This window comes from Dermacentor albipictus, chromosome 3, assembly GCF_038994185.2.
Source record: "Dermacentor albipictus isolate Rhodes 1998 colony chromosome 3, USDA_Dalb.pri_finalv2, whole genome shotgun sequence".
Classification (NCBI taxonomy): domain Eukaryota; kingdom Metazoa; phylum Arthropoda; class Arachnida; order Ixodida; family Ixodidae; genus Dermacentor; species Dermacentor albipictus.
The window spans coordinates 95,316,178-95,343,074 of NC_091823.1; the positions used below are offsets into that span (position 1 = coordinate 95,316,178).

The 26,897-nt window shown below is 43.4% G+C and overlaps 1 protein-coding gene across 2 annotated transcripts; it reads right to left on the minus strand.

Moving 5' to 3' along the window:
• Window positions 1–532: 532 nt before the first annotated feature.
• On the minus strand, window positions 533–26,782 carry LOC135902933 (zinc finger protein ztf-16-like). 2 transcript variants are annotated; one of them, XM_065433254.2, is made up of 3 exons: window positions 26,655–26,782; window positions 25,190–25,248; window positions 533–4,914 (listed from the first exon to the last, which is right to left on the minus strand). In XM_065433254.2, the coding sequence occupies exon 3, from the start codon at window positions 4,873–4,875 to the stop codon at window positions 3,505–3,507; it is 1,371 nt and encodes a 456-aa protein (XP_065289326.1). In that variant the 5' UTR covers window positions 4,876–4,914; window positions 25,190–25,248; window positions 26,655–26,782; the 3' UTR covers window positions 533–3,504. The 2 variants fall into 2 exon arrangements, with proteins under 2 accessions (XP_065289326.1, XP_070391902.1); XM_070535801.1 differs by lacking the exon at window positions 26,655–26,782 and adding an exon at window positions 25,591–26,009.
• Window positions 26,783–26,897: the final 115 nt, after the last annotated feature.

Below are 26,897 nucleotides of genomic sequence, written 5' to 3' on the forward strand. Positions count from 1 at the left end.
CGCGTACGTGTTTTTACTATAAAGGTAAGGTTGGGATTGCGATTTTCCTATCTTCATTGTGACATGAAATTTCGACCTAAAAAATATCTAAATTTTTTTTCCCCGCGTAATGAACCCTCCCCCCAAATTTATGTCAACTTATCTGGAAAAAAGGTGGGTTCATTACGCGAGTAAATACGGTACATCACTGCTTCACATTATGGGTAAAACTGCAATATTTTCCCCCTGATACCAAAATGCACATTTCTACTGGTGGGTGCCGTATTATGTTGCACGATGAACGAACCAAGTCTCTACAATGCAATTACTGTCGAGCACTATTTATAAAGAAAAATAGAAGAAACAGCTTTGTCACAGCAACCAACTTATTAGGCCACTTTTTTGTAAATACAGTAACATTATTTCACAGGCATCTGGTAGACTTCCCTGCCTGTCTTTTATATGGTGCATTTTATTGCTTGAAGCACCTGTACTCTATAAATTTTACACTTCCAAAGAAAATGGCAGTTGTAAAATAAAAGTGGGAATGGTGCACAAGGTACAAATGAAGACTTTATATGCCAAGAAAATGGGTTACAATTCCTTGTTGGTAAAACAAAGGAAGGGAGGTGGAGGAGTTCCTTTTTAATTTCGCATTAAACAATACAGTCTTACTGTGAGCTGTACCGTGCATAGTAATTTGATTGAACAAATGCATTTCGATGTACAAGGTGCACTCATGACTCCGAAAGCTTTTTGAAGCACTGCAGAAAAACGAAATTTCATTGCGGCTAATGCATGCATCTTAAAACCAAACTGTGCAAGATACAGTAATCTCTTTTACAACCCCTGCGCTGTGCCTCTATATTCCGTTTCAAATTTACCCTTTGTTTCATATGTAGCAGGCAAAGTACAGAGACCGGAGACCTTCCACTGCTTGATTTCACGACCAATACATAGCTTGTCACATGTGAAGAAAAGATGTAGGTATCTGTAATGTAATTCAGTAAAACATATATTTTGATGTGTCATAATATGGCATGTACTTATGAAATATGTACTAATTATATCATATTATGCAACACAAAAGTATAAGACAATGTTAGGTTGAATTACATCATGCAGCCCTATATCTTCCTTCGATCGGCACACTGCTCTTTGGAGACAAATGCAATGACAAAAACACCTCGAGAAAATCTGTAGTTTCAGCTTATACCTTCATTAAGGCAGAATGGAATAGTGGAAGCAGCAAGGCACTGCGGAAACACCTATAAGAAACAGAACAAGTCTTCGAGGCTTCCGAATGTGGAGTAAGGCACACAGGCGTCGGAAGAGAGCAGTTTTGATCAAACTTCACACCTAAACAAAGCATGACACCTGCCACTGGTACTAATCCATATGGTAACAATACAGGCTTAGTGCCTCTAGACAGCTAAGCTTTCATAATAACTGAAGCAACACAAGACAAACAACAGACATACAATTTGCAAGAAAACAAGGAAAAAATAAACACTGCACAAGCGGTGACAAGAGGATCCCAACACCATATTGCACACTCAAATTTTGAAATTCTAGCAATCTGCTAGGGGGACACAAAGCATGCTCAACCTTGCACGACCACACACACAATACACAACATATTGCATTTCTCAAGTCACACTATGGGCGACTTGATCCACCGGTATAAAAAGAGAGACCAGAACTGGCATCTTTATAGACTATACAGCCAGTACAGCAACCATCTCTGCAAGCAAAAAGCATTTTGTTCAACACAACACACCAAACCACAATCACAAATTAAGAAAAACATAGCTAATGCATTGACATTAGATGAAAATAAAATGAATCCCTGATAGTCGGTCAGGTTCAAGCGGCGCCTCTGCAGCTCACACAAATTTTGATGAAGTGTCCATAATGGTTTGTGATTGCAAGTAGCATCTGCATAGGAATGTTCAACTCTGGTGTTATAAGGCACATTGGTTGTCATCAAAAAGAAAAAAGGAGGTGGCGGGGCCTAATATGCATTTGCATATTGACCATGGCAGCTAATGTGGACAATAGTATAAAATCTATACAGCTATAGTAGGCCTCTGTAGTTAGAAAACAAATATAAGGCATGATATGTTGGCTTAAGAAAGTGACACACAAGCAATCATCTTATGACTGCTGTCAGCCCTTATCACCTAAATCACTGAGGGAATTTCATCAAACAAAAAGTTGTTCACAATAATAGAGCATTTATGCTTGAATGCTTTCCTAGGAACAGTCCCTGGGTTATATAGCACCACAAAAATAGTATTCTGTGTTATTTGCAAACTAGAAAATGCATAGAAAATGCATTCTTTTATTTATACAAAAAACATGTGACCAAAAGTTGCCTTAGTCCTATTCATGTTCCAAGACCATGTGTGGTTCACAATTGTCTGTTGAGCCTTGCATTAATCAAATTACACTGCACATGATTGATTTCAGGCATTTTAGACCCTATTATGCAGTCACTGACTCTAAACACAATCCAACAAGGAAAACTGCAACAGTAAAATTGACAGTGCTACTGATGCTGTAATACATACACACACACGATCAGAATCGTACACCATCACTCTACAGCAACATGCTCGTAACATGTGTTGTATGTGCTATATAAAAAAGAAAAAGAATGAAGCCCTGTGTCTTACAAATGCAGGAGCAAATAATGTATATATAATGCATAGCTTATTCTCAAGCAGGAGTAAATATACAGGACTTGGGGTTATGAGCAGAGGAAGAAAAAGTCAACACTGAGATTCACCCCAACTATGGGGAGAACAAGTTCAGTTTACCTGCAATACAAGGCACTTTGGTGATGCAGATGATAGATAGACTGGTGAAAGGTAAGAATTGTTAATTAACACGCAGAGCAATAGTGCTCCTCCATTATTATTATGCTGCACCATGGTACCACATGAAAGGTACAGGTCATGCTTGGACATGGAGAGTAAGAAACTGTGAGTAGAAAGGAGCCAGGTGGCTCTTGTAAACATGCAGTAAAAACAGCAATTATGCTTTGTTTCAACAATGAATAAGGCACACGCTGGATAAAGAAGAGATGTTTAGAATGGTTGCGAGATGGCATCCACTCGTTTGAAGTTACCAACAGGCAACATTCCTCCGACAAATGCTAGTCTGCAAGGCACGATCATCAGCCATAGGAGCAGCTGTAGCCTGCCAACTCCCACAGAAAAGAAGTTACAGTCATGATCAGTCAACACAACATTGGGCATGCACGCTTTTTTTTCACCGGTTGATCGCTGTTTCAACTTGCGTTTCACACCAGTCCACTCACTAAGCGCAGTCGACAAACAGAAGACCTCATATCTCTATAAAATACAGCTCTCAGAAACGACAGCACACTGCCCAAACAGCATCGCGACATCTTACACCCCACATATAATGCAACAAGGAGGACAAACAAATGCAATGTGTCACAACCACTCCTTATCCTTGAGGTGGCGGTGCTCCACAGTGATCAACCGGCACGCGTTGTCAGATGTGCGGGTGAGCAACCAGGTGGCTGGCAAAGTCATACCTGTGCTTGCATTGGTGACCGCAAAGGTTGCACCTCCATGGTTTGCGGAACGAGTGAGCGCCACGGTGTAGAAGGTACAGAGTGCGATCGTAGAAGACAACATCACAATACTGGCATGCCAGAGGACTTGGGTAGCGCATGTCAACGCCACTGTCACCATCGGCAGTAGATGTTTCTGGCGTGCTGCGCATCTGTTTCTCGTCGGCTTTATCCCCGACAGAAGTGGACCCAAATGCGCCAGTCGGAGGAGGCGAGATGACTATACCAAGGTCGTGGTTTCCATGTACTGCTGTTGCACTCCACTGCCCACTGGTCCCCAAGGAGCAGTGTTCTTGAGACGACGAAGATGAAGGCATGGTCCAGTTTCCTGTATCAGAGGTAATGAACCCATGGTCTTCGGCAGAGGACTGGTTGTCCCGAGGAGAATCCCTGCTCTCATCAGCTCCAGCTGTTCCAGAGCCAGTGCTGGCAGAGGCGTTGTTGTTGCTAGCATTTGTGTTGTTGTTGTTGGTGTCGCCGTTGTCAGCGGTAAGCGTGTCAGTGATGTTTTCCTGCATCTCCGATTTGACCACAATCATGCTGTCATCGTCATCCTCCTCACCAGTCTTGTCAGCGGAGTCACGCTGAGATGTTACGCTCGTGATTCGAGGTGATATTTCCGAGTAGTCTCCTTCAATGTGATGCACCTCTATGGCACCCACACCATCCTCTGAGGACTCACGGTACACATCCATTGCCGCCATGGTACTTGGCCCTAAGGTGCAGACTTCACCATTTGGACCCTGGTATGGTGAAGAAAGCAAGGAAGCAAGGCCTGGTGAATTTCCTGTTGGAGATGACGACCGCAGGGCTCTGCGAACGTGGTAGGTCATGTAGTGAATCTTCGCTCCGCCGGCTGAGGTGGCAACAAAACCGCATATGTTGCAAATGTTGCTGCGAGGAGTGTAGCCTGACGAGTGGGCATTGGAGAGGTGACATTTGAGCATGGGCACAGAGGGAAACGTCTTTGCACAGAAGGGGCAGCGCAGTGGTCTCTGCTTCGAATGCTTGCGGACAGTGTGTTCAACAAGATGGTCCTTGCGGAAAAAACGCCGAAGGCACAAGCGGCACTCGAAAGGGCGGATGCCTGAGTGGCTGAGCTTGTGCCTCCGCATGTTGGCAAACTGGGTGAAACGCATGAAGCAAACATCGCACTCGTACGAGCGGTTGTCACGTACAGGCTCGTCACCAGACTTGTTGCTTGCTGCGGTAGTCGTGTTGTTCATCTCTCGTCCTGTCACAGCCATGCTTTCACTTCTGGGTGTCGTCACCTCCCCCTCAAGATCCATCCTATGCAGCTCTACACGGTGGCAGTGTTACCTGAAAACCTAGAAAATGATTGAGCAAGTTAAAATCATGACAGCAAAATGTGCAGCAATAATGACTCATGTCTACAAGTGTGACGATGTACAATTCGAGCATAACATACCATTAACTCTAAAAGACTTCTTTAGTGACACAAATGTACACACAAACGTGCCTTGAATAATCAAAGGGTTTTCCATCATTTCTCAAGTGTTACGTCAAGTAATGACCAATTGATGCCCCTGCCATCTCGTGATCATTAATAGCCAAGCATTCTTTTATTGCAGAAGTGTTTTATGGCTAGGTTGCCCATTGGCTTCTAGTATCATGATGAAACGAAAATCAAGTCAATATCAACGTGCCAGTGCCCAGCCTGCCTGCTTCAGGCCAAACGGATAGCCCTTTCTGAAATGTCTGCTCCCTTCACAAGCAGTGAATGGTGTTGCAGAATTTTATTGTGATAGCAATTATTTGGACACTCGAGACACATTTCTGCCATCGCCGTTGTAGTGATGTTCAGTATAAAGTCCAAGGGTGATAACATCGTTGCCGTGCGCCATATGCTGTGCTTGCGAGTGAAAGTGTGCGAGGGTGAATCGACAATGGCAGCTCAATCTCACACGCGCAAGGGAGGAAAGTGGGCAGGAAGCGCACAGTCCATCATGTGCAAGGGACCGGGTGGATATTCCCATTTGTAATAAATAAGCTCTCAGAAAGGGGATGCACTATGTTTAAAACATGTTTACACTACCCTGGGTCGTGTGTTAAATAGCAAATTGCTTTCCTTTGTTCTGTTCATAAACTGTAGTTTTCTTATTTGTTCTAGTACCTACAGCATGGTAAAGACCTGAACATGAAGGATAGGGAAACGAAAGTTTGTCAAGAACAATACACAGAAGTCACCATGCACAAACAACTTGGTGACAGGAGCACTCCAGGAAGTGCTTTGAAACTTTGTAATGTAAAGGGGCTGCAGTACTTTTGGAATAAATGAGTACAGATCTTGGCACTCTGTCACATACTGTCTTGCCCTGAATAACTGCTTCAAATATACGAGTTGGCAAAGGGCCACCATGGACACCTATTTGAACCTTCCGATTCTTAATTGCTATATCTCACGCTCTCTACACTTCATTAATGTCAAGAAAGACACACTTGATAGGTTGAAACCAGTCAGACTAGAACATGGTCGTTACACAGTAAACAGATGTCTAACAATTCACCGGCTATTCAATGTGAATACCTCCTGCTACAGTACCGATGCTTCAAAACAAGCTAGAAAAATATGAAGTGCCTCATGGCCAAAATTAAACAAGAACAAGAATTAGGAAGCAACCAGCTGCAAATCTGGTGAATGTAAGTTTTCTTGAAAGTTTGTTGCGAGTGCTACAGGTACTTCAATTCTCGTTCATTTCTTCAGAACCCACTTTCATACACAACAAGAATAACGAATCTTCTAATAAAAATTTTTCAATGATACACTGCACACTTAATTTTACATAAATTGCTGTAAATGAACCTTCAAAATAAAATTGTACAACTTTTGATGTTACTCCATTTTATATAGTTCACGAGGGTTGCAATGTGGGCTTGTTGGTAATGCATCTTCAAGGGGAGTACGGTAGCACCTTTAAAAGACGGGACAAAAGAAGACACACACAGTGCTGTGTGTGTCCCTATGTGTCTTCTTTTGTCCCATCTTTTAATTGCGCTACCGTACTCCCCTTGAAGATCCATTTTATAGGAAGGCATACCAACCAGAAGAGCTTTTTTTGTGTGTGATTTGATCATTATGCTCTCAGGATTTTTCAAACCTTGTTATAAGCCTTTTCATCGGGCGAGGAGGAAACAGTGCGCGGCGAGCCTTTCCTCCTCTCTGGCTTGTGCGATCCGGCGCGCCCCTGCTTGAAAGTAGGTATTGCTGTCGCGAGCTGCGGAACGATTTCGAAATGTTTTAGATGATACTTTGTGAAATTTACACAATGTCTGGTCATATAAGGTCGTCAGGGAAGCCTTTCGGTGCATCAGTAACTACAGTATGCGGAAATATCTCTTGGGGGTGCAAACGCATGACACGCGTTATCAGCCACGGTGTGTGTATGTGTTGTGAACTATTTTGCGTATATCAGTTTTAATTCAATCAAGAGAACTGGTGTCTCTGTATTCGCAACCTGAAATGGTAAATCTGCTCACTATCTGATCGATTGGCGTAGGGACTAAAACATAAGAGCACATGCTCCTGTACGAACAATCTAAGGCAACCCTGAAACATATAAGCGACAGGCGCTATCAAATATTTGTGATACACCGGCATACTTCTGACACATTGCAAGTCTAGTTGGTTTGAAATCACTATATGTCTGCACTAGCCTTCTCCATGACGCTGCTGGCACTGCTCAACACAGCAATGGTTGGTTCACCTCAATGGTTGGTGAACCAGCATGATACCTATATAAGCTATGTGCTTCAGCACTGCCTTCTTGCGCTGTAAAGCCATAATATCCCAGATGGATCGCGTAAAAAGAATGTGATGGCTATTTTTGAGAACAAAATTCCTGTAATATGTGTGACTGCGTCATAGAGAATGGAACGAACACAACCAAAAAAATTTGGTTATCATCCCTTCTCGAAAAAGACAGAAAAGCGGGCTAATGCCCCAGTACGACCTCGCATAGTGACGCCGCACAACGTTTATAAATCTTTAAACATTGATGCCGCAAGCATGGACCATGGGCTATATAGAACGAAGATATCTGTAATCCAGCACCTACCACTGCTTAGGATGCTCGCACAGTTTGTAAACGGTCGCTTTGCTGGACAAGTATAGTTCACAATGTAAGGTATACTGTTATTACTAAACAAAACTATTTTGTTTACAAAACGCTTGTCAAAGTATAACAGCACAGCTCCTATCGTAGCAGAACGGTACCCATGCTGTTACGATTGGCGCGTATGTTTTATTTCTCCTAAACCGCAGCTTAGAACTAGAGGATAATAGTGCAGTAAGGTCACATTAGTGAATGGAACATTCAGAAATGCATAACTGATCTCCGAGGCTGATTGTAGGCTCAAATATATGCACGCATACATCGCACTGCGAGCTCTGTCCACCTCAATGCCAGCAGAAAGTCCGGCCATACCGACTTAAACCACTTCAGTACGTCTCAGAGCACCGTTTAGCGTGTAGAAGACGCACGTCATGCTAAATAGACCGCGCATGTGCGAAAACAAACTCCAGAAACTATCACCAAACGTATACCTGCCATGCAAAATGGAGTGCTCGCCCAAGCCAGCATGCCTACTGCCCATAGATGGCACCACTGCATGGCAATATGATGGCGCCCATGAAAAACGGTGTATAGAAACATGCCCTAAGATTAGTGTGGTATCAAGATGGCAGCATTGTTATCAATATAGAGGGAGAGGACTCTGCAATGGTTTTACACTGGGTAATTAAGCCCATCATTCTTTACAAATACAGTTCAAAATGGTGACACCTGCATGTCATCACAAGCGTATCTATCTATGACATTAATCGCCACATATGGCTGCAGAATGACTTATACAAACAGTTTGAATGTATGTATACAGGCTCGTGCTCCTAAACCCAACTAAATGTAAAGCAGTCAATTTGCCATAGACGCAATCGTTTCCACTTCCCTTACACAATTACAAACATCTTTACTGACACCATTGAGACACTAAAATGTTGGGGCATTACTGTCATGCGTGACCTAAATTGGTGCTAGCATGTGGCTAACATCACATAATCTGCTAATAAAGCCTCACGTTATAAACCTTAACTTAAGTCCCTCAACGTGTAAAGCTGCTAGCGTATAGGACAACTGTTAGGATGAAAATTGAACATGAATCTCCCATATGAAATTCTCACTAGATCTACCTCATAAGCACACTTGAATTCACACAGAATTGCACCATAAGGTTCATTCCCTCATCATATCTATGACATACGACATCAGCATGTCCTCATTAAGAGCAGAGTTGGGCTTGGACACCCTTTTCTGCCCACGACTTATCACTAGCTTATTATTTTGCAAGTTTTATAGCAGTTCACTTTGCCAGATGCCTTACATTCTACGCTGTCACACATATTGCTGCACACAAAACCACCCCTTAAATGTTGCTCAACTGAGTGCACATACTACCACCTTCTTTCTTGTCACCACTTTCTCCTCACACAGTAGCCAAACTGGAACTGTGTTCCCTAACACATCACTACCATTAACCATTAATCTGCCTCCATGGACAAAATAGCATTATTTTATAATTAACAATGTGGACAATGCCTTCTTCATTTTTCTGTGTTCCCACCATTTACTATGCAAGAGCCTGCAAAGGAGTTGTTTAATTATTTCGTTATCACTAGAAACATGCCCATTTTCAGGGCTTCTATGGTCTTTAATTTTTATTTCAATACGTAGTAGTCAAAACGTTTACTATGATACATAAAATTAGTCTGGTCACAGGTATTTAGAATGTATCTAAATCAGCAATAACTTCTCAGACAGTTTTTGAGATTTCTTATGTCAAATTTCAATGTACCTCAAGCAACACGAATGAAAGTAATAATTTATTTTAAGCACAGGTACTGAGTGTAAAAAAATCTGAAGTATATAAAATATCCACCTGGCTCCTCATTCCCAACTTTTCTAAGTCAGACGAGTCAGATGCAAGTCACAGAATAAAAGTGCTATGAAGATTTCTTGGTGTCAATACTAGCCATAGTGATGCCCATGCTATGTGGGAAAACAGTAACTTCACAATTGCGAAAACGGGCAAGTTCCTATTGTACAGGGAGCACTTGCTTTTACTCATTGCAGCAAGCACCTGGTTCGTTTCTTACTGCATTCTTTAGACTCATGAAGCAATGGTTGTCAGGTCAGAGAGCATGCAGAAGCCTCCTCATACTTGATTATTGCGTCTGATGAGCGTTTTGTGCAAGCAAAGTGGTCAAGTGTGCATTCTACTGGCTCTGGAGCTTTGTTAAATTGCTGTATAGTAATGTGGAATGTTACACAATATTGTACAGTAATGAATAAGGACACTTGCGCAGGCCGTGTTCAAAATATGAGAGATTAGACTAGGTCAAAGCAAGGTCTAAAATTGACTTCACACTCTTGTGTGAACGAAAACCCCACATGACAAGCAGGATTAATAATAATAATATTTGGGGTTTTACGTGCCAAAACCACTTTCTGATTATGAGGCACGCCGTAGTGGAGGACTCCGGAAATTTAGACCACCTGGGGTTCTTTAACGTGCACCTAAATCTAAGCACACGGGTGTTCTCGCATTTCGCCCCCATCGAAATGCGGCCGCCATGGCCGGGATTCGATCCCGCGACCTCGTGCTCAGCAGCCCAACACCATAGCCACTGAGCAACCACGGCGGGTGACAAGCAGGATTGCTCGTAATAATTTGTACATGTGCTGTCGAAACACTAATGGATTAAAGCAACCCACAGCAGGAACAGCAAAGTTACCCTTGATATTCTTCCAACAGAATTGTCAAAATAACACGCAGTCATGAGCATCTAACATTGTGCGAGATATCGTTAAAGCAGTATGGACGTCGACGGGAACATTATAGACAGCCCATGAGAAGCTTCTGTATCTTCACTGCTGCGGTCATTTAAAAATTTGGCTACCAACTTGACCAAAGTGCAACTATTGCGTTCCGCCATGCGAAAACTATGGAAGGTCATATTTTCCTGGTGCTCCTGCATGCACAGCGGAAGCAAACAGCGCAGTTACCTAGTTCCAATCTTCAGGTGTGGGGAACCAGGTGGTTCCCCAACTGGCAGTGCAACCCTCTTGCAAATTGGTCGCAAATGCAGACCATCACATGGCCGCGGTGAGTGGAACAAAGAAAAGTGCAAGGCAGAAAGCCAAAATCGGCAGTGTCCGGCGAGTGCCAGGGGGAATGTCTGTCAACCGCGACGAAAGAAGGTCCCCAGGTAAACAACTTGCTCTTCTGTGTCATTCCCTACATTTGTGTACGACTCCAGCAAACACTCAGTCACTACCAGCCTGCATACCGGCAAAATCTCTGGCTTGCCATAAACATTGTTTGTAAAAGTGTGTTGTCATGTTTATTGCTTGCCTTTGTACCAGCAAAACCTGGTTGTACAAGATGATCACTCAGGAGTTTGTCACCGAGAGTAAGCCATTATGTGAAAAGGTGGCTAAGCGAGAACTCCTTCCACAAGTCGCCAATGGAGCAGGAGACAGTGCTATGTTAGGCAAGCTAAGAGGATCTTCTCAGGGCCAAACTGTGAGCTGACAGCACCATAGCATTGATTACGAAATCGCACTAAAATTTACACCAAATTTGTAAAGGCAGTGCTAAGAAAGCAGTAAAATAGCTCAGTTCTACTACTGCAATGGCAGCCAATATTAAGAAGCACTATATATGTGATATCCGTGTGCCTTAGTTATGGTGACTATTAAAAATCACTGTTCTCTTTTGAAGATTAAAATTTTACATAGCAATATTTCATCATAATTTCTTGCAGTGGAGGGCTCTAAATTTTAATGAAAATCCAGCATCTCCTCACTGCTGTCTGATAGAGTACAGCAGCTGTAGTGCTGCTATTGACAAAACATATTTTCTTTTAACCATAACTGAAATTGCAGTCAAAAGCAGTGAATCAAAAGTCAGACAAATGACAAATTTTTACTTGCTATACTGAAGGAACATGACCAAAAAATGAAATGGTAAACAAAAGCTACAAAGCATTCTGTTTCAAATTTAAATCATGCAAGAAATTGCTCAAATGAATGCACAATAACTGCCAAAACTTGTTATGGCAAGAGACACATTTCGCATGGCAATGTGCCCCTGACCACCCAAAGGACAATTCTGCGAGTTAACTTCTCCAAAAAATATTGTTACGGAAGGATGAAAGAAGAGACAGAGGAAGAAGATTGCAAGACGCTGGCTGCTACGTGTTGTTCCTAGACAGCCATTTTAGCCCCCATTGACTCTCCTTGTATAAACATTGTAAATACAGCCTTATACTTTCAACATCCCTGTAACAATATCTTTTAGTTTGCTGTGCTATTTGTTAAATCGACACTAAACAGAAAAATTATTTGATCTGTATTAGTAAACTACCATTCTAAAAATGCAAAAAAAAATAAAAACTCTTAGCACGAGAGGAGGCTTGGTAACCTAGAAAAGGCACATGCACAAAAGGTGAGTAGCAATGCTGCCTTGAAGTTTCTGCACCATCTTGATGCAATGTCATAGCTTTCGATGCTGTCTGCCTGAGCCTGGTTATTTTTTTTTTTAGCGCTAAAGATGGCCTACATTGTGTTCTAAAAAAAGGCGAGCCGAAAAACCAAAGTTGGTAAGCTCCCCGAACTTTTACAGGGCCTCACTGGTCCAAATGCAAAAGATACTTTGAAATATGTGATGTCACAATGACATGCCAACCCGGGGTTCTGCTGCAATACCTCTGTATACTGATCAACATTTTAAGGTCGAAATATATATATATATATATTTTTTTTTTATGGGGTTCTACGTGCCAAAACCACTTTCTGATTATGAGGCATGCCGTAGTATGAGGACTCCGGGAATTTCGACCACCTGGGGTTCTTTAACGTGCACCTAAATCTAAGTACACGGGTGTTTTCGCATTTCGCCCCCCATCGAAATGCGGCCGCCGTGGCCGGGATTTGATCCCGCAACCTCGTGCTCAGCAGCCTAACACCATAGCCACTGAGCAACCACGGCGGGTGGTCGAAATATCAAAAATACAGTTTTGAAAGATTACTTTATCATGATTCAGTAGGTACAAGGGTGCTACTGACTAATTGCTTGGCAATTATGAGACCTCAACATTTGTAAAGGGGCGTTACTCCCCCAACCAGACAGCATTCCCACCTAATAGGTGCTCTGAGACACTGCATGTAAAATTGCCACCATGGGAGTGGCCCAGATACCCCTTTACAAGGTTTGCTGTGCCCACAGGGTTTCATGAGATTTGCATGACACGGGCTCCTTCCCTAGAACAGTTCACCAACAATAAAAGCAAAGCCAGGGGACTCCTCTGCCCGTTTGGGTAACCAGTGTGGAAAGGGTAGTACTGCAGTTTTGAACCCACATCTTCCCATAGCCGAGGCAGACAGCGTTATAAACTGTCAGTGTAAAAAGACTTATTATTTATCTTTAGCGTCTCTTTAAGTATGCCTTGAGCCTTTTAAATTTGGTAACTGTGTTCTGCAGCAGATGTTGAGATGCAGTGTTCCCAGCATCTTCAAGATGGAAATGTATAAGTTCTTGCTGCAGTTCACAAAAGCTCCATCCACGTTTTCCACTCAAATTTCATCAATGGGAGAGGCAAGCACTTGCAAACCTTGGATGTACACTTAAATTTAATGCGCTGATTCAAAGTTCCCAGCAGCTAATCGGGGAAGAACAGACTGCACCTTTTTCTGCGTACCCTTTCCTTTCTGCAAGCTGCCTTCAGTGAATGTCTTAAGATTGTTGATGTAAGGAATAAAGGCCACTAGATGATAGTGACCTGTTTATTAACTTGTAGAATGATTGGCTAAAATTTTCTGCGCACCTTCTAATGTAGAAATAGGACCTGACCCAGTGCTAAAGCTTTCTCTTACCAGCCTATGCTCAACACGGAGAACAGTGCAATGCTGGAACGAGCAGGCAAGTATTTGAAAGATGATGCAAAAGAACATCAGCAGCTTTGCCATATAGCATCAATGGACATTTCATAAAGATGAGAAGTCATCTGAACTGATCAGGAGCACACATTTACAAAACCTTATCCTGCTCCTTTCCAAGCTCACGGATAAAGTGTACTAGTACAGTCAAGCAGTCAGGCTGATCGCACTAACTTTTGCCATATTGCTACACTCAGCTGATAGCCCAAGAGCGGATGATGGCCTCACTTTCGTACAGCCGACTTCTGTTATTTTGATCCTGACGGGACCAATGAAATTCGTCCCGTCAGTGAATTTTTGGCAGTGAAATTCAGTGAATCACTGAATTTTTCGGCAGGTCAAAACTAAGCAAGCTGCAGAAAAAAACGGCAATACACTTGATTAATTTGGTTTGATGATTTAATTCATTAATTTAAATCATCAAACACCCGCCTGCTTTCTATGTGGCCAAAGTAGAAATCTAACGGGCATCCAATTCCTCAACAAGAAAAATCGTCAATATGTGTTGCACAATGGCGGCCAGATTTTTAGTCTTCATTGCTGCACAGGGTATTAAAGTTAGCTTGGCTGCAAAACATTTGTTTTGCGGCAAAGCAAACAAATGTCACAAACGCAGTTTTTGGTTTTAATTTTCTTGGGAAAGAAGATCGATGCATGTTAGAATCGAGTAAATACCATAATCAGACATCGTGAGCTACTAGTATTGCTTGAATATCTTCCTGGGGCAGGCCGAAAATAGCCGTTTCCGAGGAGAGATCACGTGAGTTCAATGCATTCACTGACCCTTGAGCTCTGCCGAGACAGACGCTGCCAGTAAAAGGGCCGCCCGCTATCGGGGTCACCATAGGTGTTAAGTGCATGCTTGCTGACTGGTCAGGTTCGAATTATTCAAGAAAGACGAATTATAAGATCGAAAAAGGCTTGGGCCCTTAGAGATGCATGGGTGCTGGCCACGAACTCCTAATTTAACCAAAATATTGAACTAACTCGAGTGGGATCAACGGAAGTTCACTGTATTGGCAACAGCATTCCACTGAAGCTTTTAGATAGTGTGCTGCTGTCTGGGAATTTCTTAAAGAAGGCTTGTCTTCGTTGCAGAGCAGTTAAGGCACATTCTATTCAAGCAACTTGCCCGGGCCGGCCATCCTTGTGAAAATTGTCTTCCAAGGCCTGCATGCTTATTAAGTACTGGTTAAGTGGCGGTGTTTGTCATGGGACCACAATAAAGAAACGCTTACCTGGACTCCTACAAGAAATTCCTCAAATGGGCATGTTAAAAAGGGATCATAAATCCCTGCAAGCAGACCAGGCCGACCGCAATGGAGAGCCAGCTAATTCCTGAAACGATTGGTGCTTCATGCCAGCTCATCGAACAAGCCAAGGCACATCAAAACTGGAAAAATTAGCATTGTATTCCAGCTGCATCCCTTTTCACTTGGTGCTCAACGATCAAAGGTGCATGTGTCGTTGCGCTCTTTTACCACAAAGGAGGGGGTCAACGATGTGTTCACACCACCTGTTGTTCGAGGGGATGCGTCATCATGATTTCCCTGGTGTAGGGATCTGAGGAAGGGAGGTGATACTTAAATGGACATCTCGTGAGCTGCATTCTGATAAGCATTTACATAGATATTTGATTAAGCATGCCCAAACGTGTAGTGTGATTGGTGATCCCTTAGCCTGTAAATGTGTATGCTCTAATACCTCCTATAAAAATGTAATTAAGCTTTTGCTTTTCATACAGCCTCCAGATTTCAACTCCTCACCAACAGGCCACTTTCATCATGACGATAAAGATGATGGCGTGGGCTCACTTAGCCTCTGTGCGACACCCCGGTAATGTAGGCCAGCTACCCCTTTCAGGACAAACTAAGGGCATAGGCTAGCAACCCTCCTGAAGGATGCTCAGCAGCATGCAAACAGAGAAAAGAACGACCATCCTTTCAGTCCTGCAGAAAGGAAATGGAAGCAAAAAAAATGAGTTGCAAGCATCAATGCAAAACATTTTGAAGCCTCTTCATTGTTGCTATTAAAGGGACACATAAGCAAAACAATAAATCAGTTTAGACTAATGAAGCACTGTTTGAGAACCCTGCAGGCAGTCTTTTCAAAAGACTATTTTGTTATTAGATGAGAAAATGAAGGTCTCAAGTATCGGTATTTGAATTCCGCGCCGTAACCCCAGCGCCTGTATGTCAGCGTGATGTCAGGGACTCCAAAGTATGTTTTCGTATTTGGGCCGCGTTGGCTGAATAAAGGTTCCCGAAACTTGCCATGTTTAATATTTGCTTCCTTTAGAACACAATGTAGCCAATCTGTACCGCTATATATAATTAGTAGGCCCTAGAAGATGCCATCAAAATCCAAAACATCACAGCCCCCAGGTGCAATAACTTAAGTAGGCGTCGCCACCCGTATTTCGTTCGTGCACTTTTTCTGGCTTACCAGACGTCTTATTGTTGTAAGAGTGGTGTTTTTGGTGTTGTAGAACGATAATTTACTGATGCAGAAGAAATCATTCTCCCCTTTAGTGTCCCTTTAAGCCACACTGGTCATGACTGGCATCTGCAGAGTTCCATAAGCGTAAAGCATTTGAATGTTGAATGCAGCTCCTCCTTGAGCCACTTTGAAAACAGTTGCTGATTGCAAGAAGGCCATCATTCCACCTATCAGAAATTATACCGGGGAAGCTTCTGCTTATCCTTTTTTGTAACCAACTGCGTGTGACTTATTCTTAATGTCAGCGAGAGCAATATCCCAAAATTACAAATTTGGTGACCTGGCACCACTGAAGCCACGTGCATGGTGGGCAAGATGATCCTGTGAAGCTCCCTAAAGGATTGGAAGCTGAAACATTGACACAACAGCCTGTCTGGTTGGGTTAACAGCTGAACAATATTTACACCTTTTTTTACACCCAAGGTTGCAGCCCAACACATCTACTTCCTCAGTGGTTAAGTCAAGTGCAAGCATTGCACCTGACAAAGGCATAAAGAGGGTGCCAAAAGTTGGTCTTTCTCACATTTAAAGCAAGTAGCTTTCTTTGGGGCTTTCACCTGTTTTCATGGTCAGCGGCCAGATTTCTCTGCTGGAGTCACATGCTCTTGCACAACAAAGTTGCCGGGCACATTTGTCTCTGAAAGCAAGACGCACATGCTGTCGCACGACATCTGAAGGTTTAGATACTGTAGTCGGCAGGGGCACTGTGTCGCATTTCTCCACCTCCTGGGCGCATTCATCACAAAATTCTGTTGCACCTCTCTTGTCAAGATGCACTGTTTCATTTTGCTAGCTCACCACAGCTCCTCTTAGACCAACTCCTACAGAGGGTGGGGTCTGCATGATTTTATAGCGAATAGTGGGAGTTTCTGGCCTCCATGGAGTAAACAAATGGAGAAGGAAGCACAGGCACGCCGCCATCATCATACCACCATCATCAGACTGTCACCATATCTTTGTCATGCTGCCATCACCATGCTGTCATGGTCACATTGCCAAGATTCTGTTGTCAAGCCACCTTGAGCATACAGCTGTATCTCATCATTGCACTGCTATCACTTCTATCATTGTTGTTCCTTTGTCGTCACATTGTCATGCTGCCTATCAAAACATGTTGACGATAATTTGTATCGCCATTAAACATCAGTGGTATGTTCTAGAAGTACTATTGTTCGTGCAGTCATCTGATTTCTATGGTCTGCATAAGCTAATCACTTACTCTGACAATGAATTTCAATAGTTTCTGCAACAATTTTTTCACGCATCTTTCTGTAAAATCAATGACAAAAAGAGAACAAGAAGGGGCGAGAGATTGCATAGGAGAGACATACAGAGCAGCTACAGTGTTGAGGCAGGTATTACCACTTGCCACATCTTCCTTCTTTCGTGGAGTGCAGGTCATGAACAGAACGGTGGAGAGGTTACCCTCTGAACAGCTGGCACTACTCGGTGAAGTTTTGATGCACAATGATCCTAACAAAAGCCATATACAGTAAGAGGTGGCCTCCAAAAAAGCTCTTCCTGTGATAAAGCTTTTGTGGCCCAGATATCCTGAATGTTTCACAATGGCATTAAATTCACTAGCAAAGCTCTCTACAGAGCTTTTATGTTGCCCAAGCGTATTACTGCTCAGCCATGCTCAGCCACACTATAAAGGAGATACATTTGACAGTTACCTTCGTGAGATTTGACATTTGTTATAAGCAAACACACTGATGTCAGCAGAAAACAAAATTTAGGGCTATTTAATTTCTGAACCAAATTAGGTGCCCACAGAAGCATGGCCAGTTAGTGTTATCAAGCAATGAAATTAATCAAAATGAGGTGAGCAAGCAGCACGCAATCAGTGATAGTTCCAGTCTGAATGAATAGCATGGTCACGACATCTCTTGCTTATGTCGAAGGCCTGATACTCTGGCAGTGTTACTTAACTTGGTTTATTGAACTCTCTGCCTTTACTGTTTTCTCACAATGGATCCATGGCATGTTGTAGAAAACGCCACTAAACTACGTGCCTCTACAGCTTAGAAAACTGAATTGAAACTGAGATTTCTCTGGCCCCGATGTGGACAGGGTCAATCACCAATGGCAGGGTGGCTTTCAAGGATGCCTTCAAGGAGTAGATAAAAATGTATAGAAGCATTTCGACGTGTTTGCGCATTGGTGAATGTGAATGACCGTTTCAATTTTTCTGAGATTGGGTTTCCACAAGCAAATGAGAGCTGGAATGGTCAGGATTGTTCATGTGTTCTATGTCTGCCAATTTAGGTGTTTGCCATTGGGCTGAGGATTCAGCTAGCTAGCACGTATCTATTATGCATGCAATAATGCGAAATTATTTTCACAATAGAATCGATTGCAATCAAGAATCTTGACACGCTTGAGCATTTGTGTACATGAAGTTTCAAAACAATTTCAATATATTAGCTACCATGAATGCCAATCCAGGCCAGCGACATGATGAGCCACCTGTGTGTTACCATAAGCTAGGCCTTCATGCCCTGATGTCCAAGAACCAATTTCGAGAAGACTGCCAAAATAATGCCCAAACTTTGCTACCAAGTTGAGATGAATGAAGGGCAGCGAAAGTCCAGAACACAAACGAAGGAGTCAAATGGGTCAGAATAGTTAGCTACCCACTTGGCCTGAAGTTGGCAGGCTTGGCAAGGGCGGCACTGCCACATTAGGCAAGGACGTTTACATAACTTGTGTGGAACGCAAGTCAGTTTAAAACCAACTAAAACCACTTATGCAGTAAAAACTTCTTGTTCAAGTCTACGCCAAGTAAACTAACAAAAAGTTTCCATGGGTTTTGATGGCCCGTAGGTAGCTGTGCCACGAAGTAGTGTGGGAATAACAAAAGTTACATACATGCACTTTGCACCAACACTAATACACAATGTTGTGGTCGGTGTCACCATGTGGGATGATCACGTCTGCAGTCAAACCGTGCCACGCCACTAGCCAGAATGCATAGGTGCTACCACAATATGCCATTCCAGATGTGCTTCTGAACTTTTGCAGAGTACAGTCACAGACAGATTTTCGTATACAAAGGGGCCCATGTGAATGCTCACATTCTGCTACTACAGCCGCCAGTCTAGCCACTTCTTATGATCTCATGCTCGATCACTGATGAGGTCTGTGGGTATATATGAACATACGAACGGCAGGCATCTCACAATGGCTCGCCTTCAGCTTTTGTCGCAGCAATACTGCCTACGCCACCTAGCCAGCACCACCTCATTGGGAGTCAGCAATCAAGGCTACAGTTAGATAGATGCAGAGACAACTTGGCACCAACTCTGCTCATACACAGCGCAGAGTTCATGGCTACCGTGTTTGGTTTGTTCATGGCTTTGTTCATGCCGCCATGTTTGCAGCACCACATGCGCAGATCATGTCCAAAAAAGCCGACCAGCACACTGTATGGCATCCAAAATTTTGATTGTCGTTACATGCTGCTTTTATAAGTATAGGTTACACTGCCAAGAGGAAGCCTGAATAAAATTGCAGGTCCAAAAAAAAGCATCTTAAAAATTGATCAGTGACTGCATTTGACATTTTCCTTGTCAGAATACATACTTTGATCCAGGTGGAAACAAAGATGCCACCAGATTTTTTTCATTTTGGGTTTAGCTACAGTGTAATACTAGGTTGAAATGAATTTTGTCCAACCAAATTTTATACTTACTTCGTTATATTTGATAAATTGCTTGCTGATAAATGCCTAAACAAAACTTTCTCCCATTTATTTGTGCAAAGTGCTGGTACTAGCGAATGTTTGCTTGTTTTTCTTTGTGTTTGCTTGACAACTGGCCTTATCTTTTGTTGAAAATGCCAAGGCAACACCGCAGATGCATTAAGCATGTTTCCCAAAACAACCTGGCATTGCAGTGATAGTGAGCGTCGACTGTATTTTAATTGCTTGTTAACAGTGACGTTTCAGGTTTTTCTCTTGTTGGACAGTCTTTGGGTGCAGGAGTCAATCATGTACTTCCCTGCTTGTAGACGGTGACCAGGCACTAGCTAATCAAAATCCAGATCAACACCTTGATGCTGTCACTGAGGTAGGGGAGGCGGACATGTTTCTCTGGATGTGGTGAACTACGAAATTGCAGTTGCTGTAGTTCAGTGCTTTTGTTGACGGATGGCTTTCCAAATTGAGTCATCTGGTAGTTCTTCCTTCTGGGTTCAGCAAGGATATACAACAACCACTTGCTAGCAAAAAGTGACATGTCCCTTTTTTCTTGGACTTACTCCCATTCAATTATGGGGCCGGATCGCACGAATCGCAGTTTCCACTTTCCTCAATTGCAGGCTTGATCTAGGTGGAGTCTTGAGGCAGCAAGGTCAATATACAGCATGTCCACCACTCACTGCTTCACACAGCCTTTGGGGAGCTGTGTGACTGATCCAGTGTGGCACTTTCACCTTCATTACAGCTAGGCAGCGTTCAATCTCCTTGGTAGCGAACCAGCACTCAGATCCATGCAGGGCAATAAATGACACTAGAGCGTAGTAGATGCTCAACTTCATGCGATTCTCAAGCAGGGGTCACACAAAACAATGGCCAATGTGTGCCACTTCAGCCAGACAGCATTAGTGCATGCATTTGCTTCATCCTTCAAGCTGCTATCCGCCAAGATAATCAACCTGAGTCACTTGAAGTGCTAAATGCAGCAGGGAAAATAGACACCAGTGACACTGAATGTGCTGTAGTAGCTCTTATCCATTGTCCAGAATTTGGGATTTATAATGTTCATCTGGAGTTCATTCTTCACGAGGCGATTGCATCAGGTCTGAGTGAACAACTGTAGGTCAGCCTTGCCGCGAGCAGCAACAAGCTAATAATCAATGTCACACGAAATAAAAAAAACATTTATTGTGCAGCAGTCCTAACCTATATGATGTCAGTGTGCCAAGCCAAGAAAAGGGACATACCAGTTGAGCTCAGGATTCAGTTAAACGAAACAATAGAAGCATAGCACTTCACAAACCTAGTGACGGAGCCAATCTGGTTTGCGAGTGTCAGAAAGTGGCTTAACCTACTAATGCTTATGCTGAAGTGCGCTTATTGCGAATATAAGCATGCTTACAGCAGATTGCAGCTTAAGATTTGTCCACACACAGGCTTTCAAGTAAACCCCACCTGAAGGGCTGAAAAGTGCCTCTAAGACACCCCACTGCCAACACCTGCACTTCCCCATTATTCTGCATTACTGGACGAACCAGCTTGGCTTCGTTATTTCTGCAGCCAGATGCACTGGTCATCCCTGGAGGCCTTGCAACCTTTCACATGCTGGGTGGGCATGCACCATCAATACCAGGATAGCACAACAGCGGTGGCTGCTAGAGTAGTTGTACGTGGTGCACACAGTGTAGTGCGAAGGTCAGTGTTGACTGACGGGAGCTGCTGGGCTGTCACTCAGGCAGCCATGCGAGTGCGGCGCAGACCAGCAGTGCAAGCAATTTCACACATGACACCCTGACGCAACAGTCGCAACACTGGCCATCGCATGCACCAACGGCTTGCCATGAACACTCAATCGCTTAAGCCTGGTCATCTAGAAAAAGTCACTTATTGCCTCGAAGTGCCGCAAGCACTACCGAATGAGGGACATATTCTGCAATGATAACTTTTGGCAATAGTATTATTGCCTTGGCCGCGCCTTCGCTAATAGATGCGCACCGATTGACTGCTTTAGCAAGACCGGAAAATGAATAGCGCCATCCCGTAGTTTCGGTCTATGTCAATTTTATGCTATGGTGTTGTTTGGTGCTTCCGACATATAATGAATAAACGAACATGCCTTCTCGCGGTCGGTTGGTGGTGAAGTGTAGTAGATAGGAAAGAGAACATAGTTTATAGTATTTTTTATGGCAGTTTGCACAAGGTTTTGCACAGCGCTATTTGTTGACTGTTGATCGGCTAGTGCATTGTGTTGCCTTGTGTAAGTGACAATTTTCAGTGACAGTTTCTTGGATCATACTGACAGCGGCACCAGGAACAACATGTTGCTCCTGTGGTTTCTCCACCGGGAGACGAGGTCACTCTGGAGGTGCACAATGGTGACACACAGACAGAGAAACAAAGTGTGTCACTTTATAATACCATCAAAAATGTACTTTGCAACCACGCGAGTTCTAGCACAATTTAATAATTAAAATAAAACATTTCACACTTCCTTTTCAACTTATTTTACCTAAAGCAGCCATAATCAGCCCTAGTCAGTGCCCGGAAGCCGTACTTAGGCTGATACGTTCGAAAACAATACACCCAAGCCTCTCTACACTAACATGGTGCACTCTCTCTTGTGTTGTGAAGCGTTCAAAAGTGTGTGTTGGCAGTGGATGATGACATCACAGGTAATCAATTGCTTGAATTATTCAATGTGCCTATTGCCGAGGCGATAATATCTCGGAAAGTGATCATCGCAGAGTATGTCGCTGAAACTCCAAGTATGCATGCCATCAATCCTCATGTGTTGTAGCTAAGTATGCCTTCTCAGTGACTGCAGCCACGTAACGTTTTTATCGCGCAACGATGAAATACCAAGACCTAGACCCCAGTCAGTGCTGTTACCATTTTTGGTATTGAATGCACTGTTAAAAACTCGGGAAAACATTTACTATTAAATTTCTCAGGAAGCTAGCATGAAATCACTGTTGATTATGACAAAGCAAAATGTCTTGCCCTCAAAGTACAACTGCTCGATCCCAGGTAAGATTCTGCATGTGATAGCACTCATGGAAAAAGGTGTTGGCAGTGGTTATGTCACTGAAGGACAAATCAGGGTCGAACTGGAGGCAAGCAAACACAACCCTGCAACAGTAACTACACATTCAATCGCCGCAGCTGTTGCTCACACAAGGCATCACTCACAAGCACTGTCATGTCGCATGGGTTTCCTGTCATGTCTCATGGGTTTCCACTCAAGTGGGGTTTCTTCTTGTAAATCTCTGGCACAGTGAGAAATACTGTTAGGAAGCCTACAAGGAAAATGTGTGTCCTCTACCTTTTTTTCCTCTATCTATTGCCCTTTCCCCAAACCCGAGTGTAGGGCAGCAAACCGAGTGCTCGTCTGGTTGACTTCCCTGCCTTTCCTGTCCTCTCTCTCTAAAAATGTGAGCCAGAGCTTGCACTGCCGCTAAGAAACCAGAGAAGGCCTTAAAAGGTCATGTACGAAGGTCAAGTATGAAGAGCCAAGTGACAAGAATGTGGGTGTATAAAAAAAAGCTGATTATCTAAAGATAAAGATTGGTATAACACAAAGGTTCTTTTTGCTACGTTCTATTCCTTTCCACCACTCATGACCGATCGTTAATGGTGATAGCACAGGCAGAGCATAGCTAAGTCCACCGACAAAGCGCAAAATAGAATAGCATTGGAAAGTAATTCCTGTACAGAGGACGAGGTTCATTGTTATTCAAACACAAGTTCCTTGTGGAAACATTGCAGTAAAGGCTGGTCACAATTGTGCACACCATACATAAAACAAGTTCGTAGCCAGGACAAGCACTTCATATTCATATTTTGCCCCATCGAAATGCAGCCGCTGCAGTCAGGTTCGAACTCGCGAACTCGAGCTCAGCCACACAAAGCCACAGCCGCTGGGATATCGCAGCGGGTGTCCTTAGAATTTCCAGTCATGATGGACAAGGCAAAATATATGAAAGGGAATATTGTCATCCACTCGACTCTAGCACAAAGCTTCAAATGAAGGCCATGCGGGTCTCTCAGAAAGGAAGCTCCGCAGATGAAGACAAATTCATCCTCATATGGTTATAAAACCCAGGACCAGTGCCTTTCCAAAGCAGTCGCTCTAGCATGAGCTAACCATGGGGCTAGCAAACTACAATGCGAGGGTGAATTAATTGGCAACTGGAAGCGCAGGGACACTGAATACTTCATTTGCGATGCGTAAGGCAAAATTTAGCCAAAAATCAATTGCTGAAGAATTACACACAGTGCTAAAATTGAATGGTAAATTGAATGGCCATTAAAATCAGTTGAGAATCAAGTTCAATGCAGAAGTTTCTGGATGTGTTGCAGCCATTATCAGGTATGGATGCTTCACGGGCAATGCCCGTCACACTTCATTAAGAAGAATTACTATGTTCCGTGCACATGTGCAGCACTGAAGCGGAGCAGTCGAAAACCAATGTGCACAAAAATGTGAATTCCCTAGCAAGTCACTGATGTTGACTTAACGCATGAGCAGAACTCTTGCTATTGAGGCACCAGTCTAGCTAAAACGCCATTGACAAGAAGACTACATCACACTAAAAGTTAAAACATGCTCCTACATGAAACAAAACATGGTTTGCTCAGACAAGGACAGTGCGTAACAAAATTCCTGACAGGACTGTATCTTAACAGTCCTGTGTGTTTCACGAATGGCCGTGCGGCACAAGATTGCCCCTATCTTCAGCCAACGTCACCTGTTTGCACAGAGACAATTCCTACTCTGATTAAAGCCGATAATCAAGTTAGGGCTGTGGAGCATACAAAAAAAATCATAAGCAATACCAGTGGAAGCAAGGATTATGTGTTTCAAACACCAGCATTATCACTAGCAACACACAACCTGAACAAATAAAGTGACTTCACAAACAATTCTCTCTGTGAAACAAGTGTGCACAGAGCTGCTTGCCTTCAGATATGTGCTTAGTTTTGTTAGCCTCATCAAAAGTTGCATCTACCCATTGCCAAGGTCGAGGCTCGCCACAATCACACCATCCCCAATAACGCAGACAACTAAAAGCCTGTTACATCGCCAGGTGCAAAATCTGATGACAGACAATATGGATTGTAACTCCAATAAGATGGCAATGACATTTGCACAATTCTGAACAAGATGGATGGTTGAAGCAGTTACACTGCTATCAACTCTACACACCCCATGCCAAGAATGATGGCTTAATGCAAAGCTTGAAAAACGACATTTCTGCTGATAGGAGAATGAGAGTGTCAATAGATGCCTTAGAATCTAAATCAGTAAACAATAAAAGACAAAAAGAAAGTACCGACATGCACTGATATCACTGTTCGTTTAGTTTCTCGAGAGCACAGATCTTGTGAACTTACACCGTGCTTGCATTTGCTGAATTAAGCACCCGGGGAATGCACCATCAGCACGGGTGGGCCTGCAAGAACGTCCATTAAGTTTGCATATCAACGCAATCTTGTTCCTCAAATGCTACAACAGGTGTTCTTGTTCACCAAGGCAAATCTACCACAGAAGACAACAAAAAATTATTTCATGCCACTTACAAAGACAAACAAAATATCTTAGCTCGTATACATCGTTATTAGTTCCAGGCCACTAAAATGAACACAAGTTGTTTGCCAACATTTGCCAATTATAAAGTCTACACGAGCAAAAACACTCCTCGCGAATACGTCACTAACGGGACATCCGTGGGATTTTTTTTTTTTCCACCGCCGACAAGAGGACAAACTATCAGTTCGAACAATTTAACACTTACCTTTGTTTCCTATATCATAATGAACGGAAACCTACGATCAGATGGCAAGTGAGTGATCGCACGTGACCTTCACGAGCCGCGTTTAAAAGGCTCCGCGGACGAACTAAATTCGAAAGACGATAAACACTCGTTCGGAGTCCTTTACTAGTTAGATTCCTATCACAAATGCAGAGCACGGCCTCCCGAAGCCAAGTGCCACGCTTATCTACAGCCGCGCGCCCGGCCGAGATAGAGGGAGCTTCCCATGCGGTAGGGAGACGAAGGAAGCCTAGCGCACCTGCCACCGTCACATGTTCCGCTAAGGCGAACAAAAGCTAGTCTATTTAATCATCGGCAAAAGAAAAATCGCATACGAAACGCTTGGCAGAGCGCACGCGCACACTCACGCAGAAAAAAGAAAGGCGGCTTTGAAAGCAACAACCCCGCCCTCTCCCTTCCGCGACAGTCCCACAGAACCGGCCTGGGACAACAATAGACGTTCCACGTCCCAAGGAGCGAGAAGGCGGCGTCCAGCCGACGGGATTTAGGTCAGATTTGAAAAACTGAGAAATGCGGCTGAGAACCGCTGAAATAGTTCGACATTTGCGATTAAACGTCGGAAAACAACCTCACACGAGTCGTTCGGTTAACGTTAAGCACAATTACGACCGCGACGAGCACGAAAACATTTCTTCCCACTTTCCCGTCGTGCGAAGCGCCGACATGCATTCCTCCATGATAGTGGTGGGAGCCGAAGCGGGATCCAGCAAGTTGGGATCGAACGACAGACGCTCGAATCGCGGTTTGTAGAAATTGAGTCCACCGTCGCGCCTAAAAAGTATCGTCCGTTCCAGCGCATGGCTTTGTTAGCCAGCCCACGAGCAAAACAGGCGGGTTAAGTTGGCAATCCGGCTGGCAATGCGTCCCCCCACGAGAACCTCCACTCCTGTTCGGGGATGTCACTCGGTGGCACTTAAAACGGGCACGAGGCCCCAGCCGTTGCTCGCCGACACCTTGAGACAGGGTTACGCGACACGAAACTGATTTAACAACCTAATGAAAGTCGCAAATAAACGTCAACTCACCAGCAGGTTGGTATAACGCCTCATTAGTCTTCCCGCAGCGTCCCGAACGGTTTACATTTCCTTGTTTACGTTTTAATTGAGCAAGTTTCGTATCTTAAGGATATTGACATCACAAAAATTTTTATAGCGCAATTTAAAAATATTCTTTTCTTATTATTTGAAGAGTATGTATTCTACAAATTATGAAATTAGTACGAGTTATCAGCAGCAATGTGAACTTAATGCGAAACTAGCGTTACTATG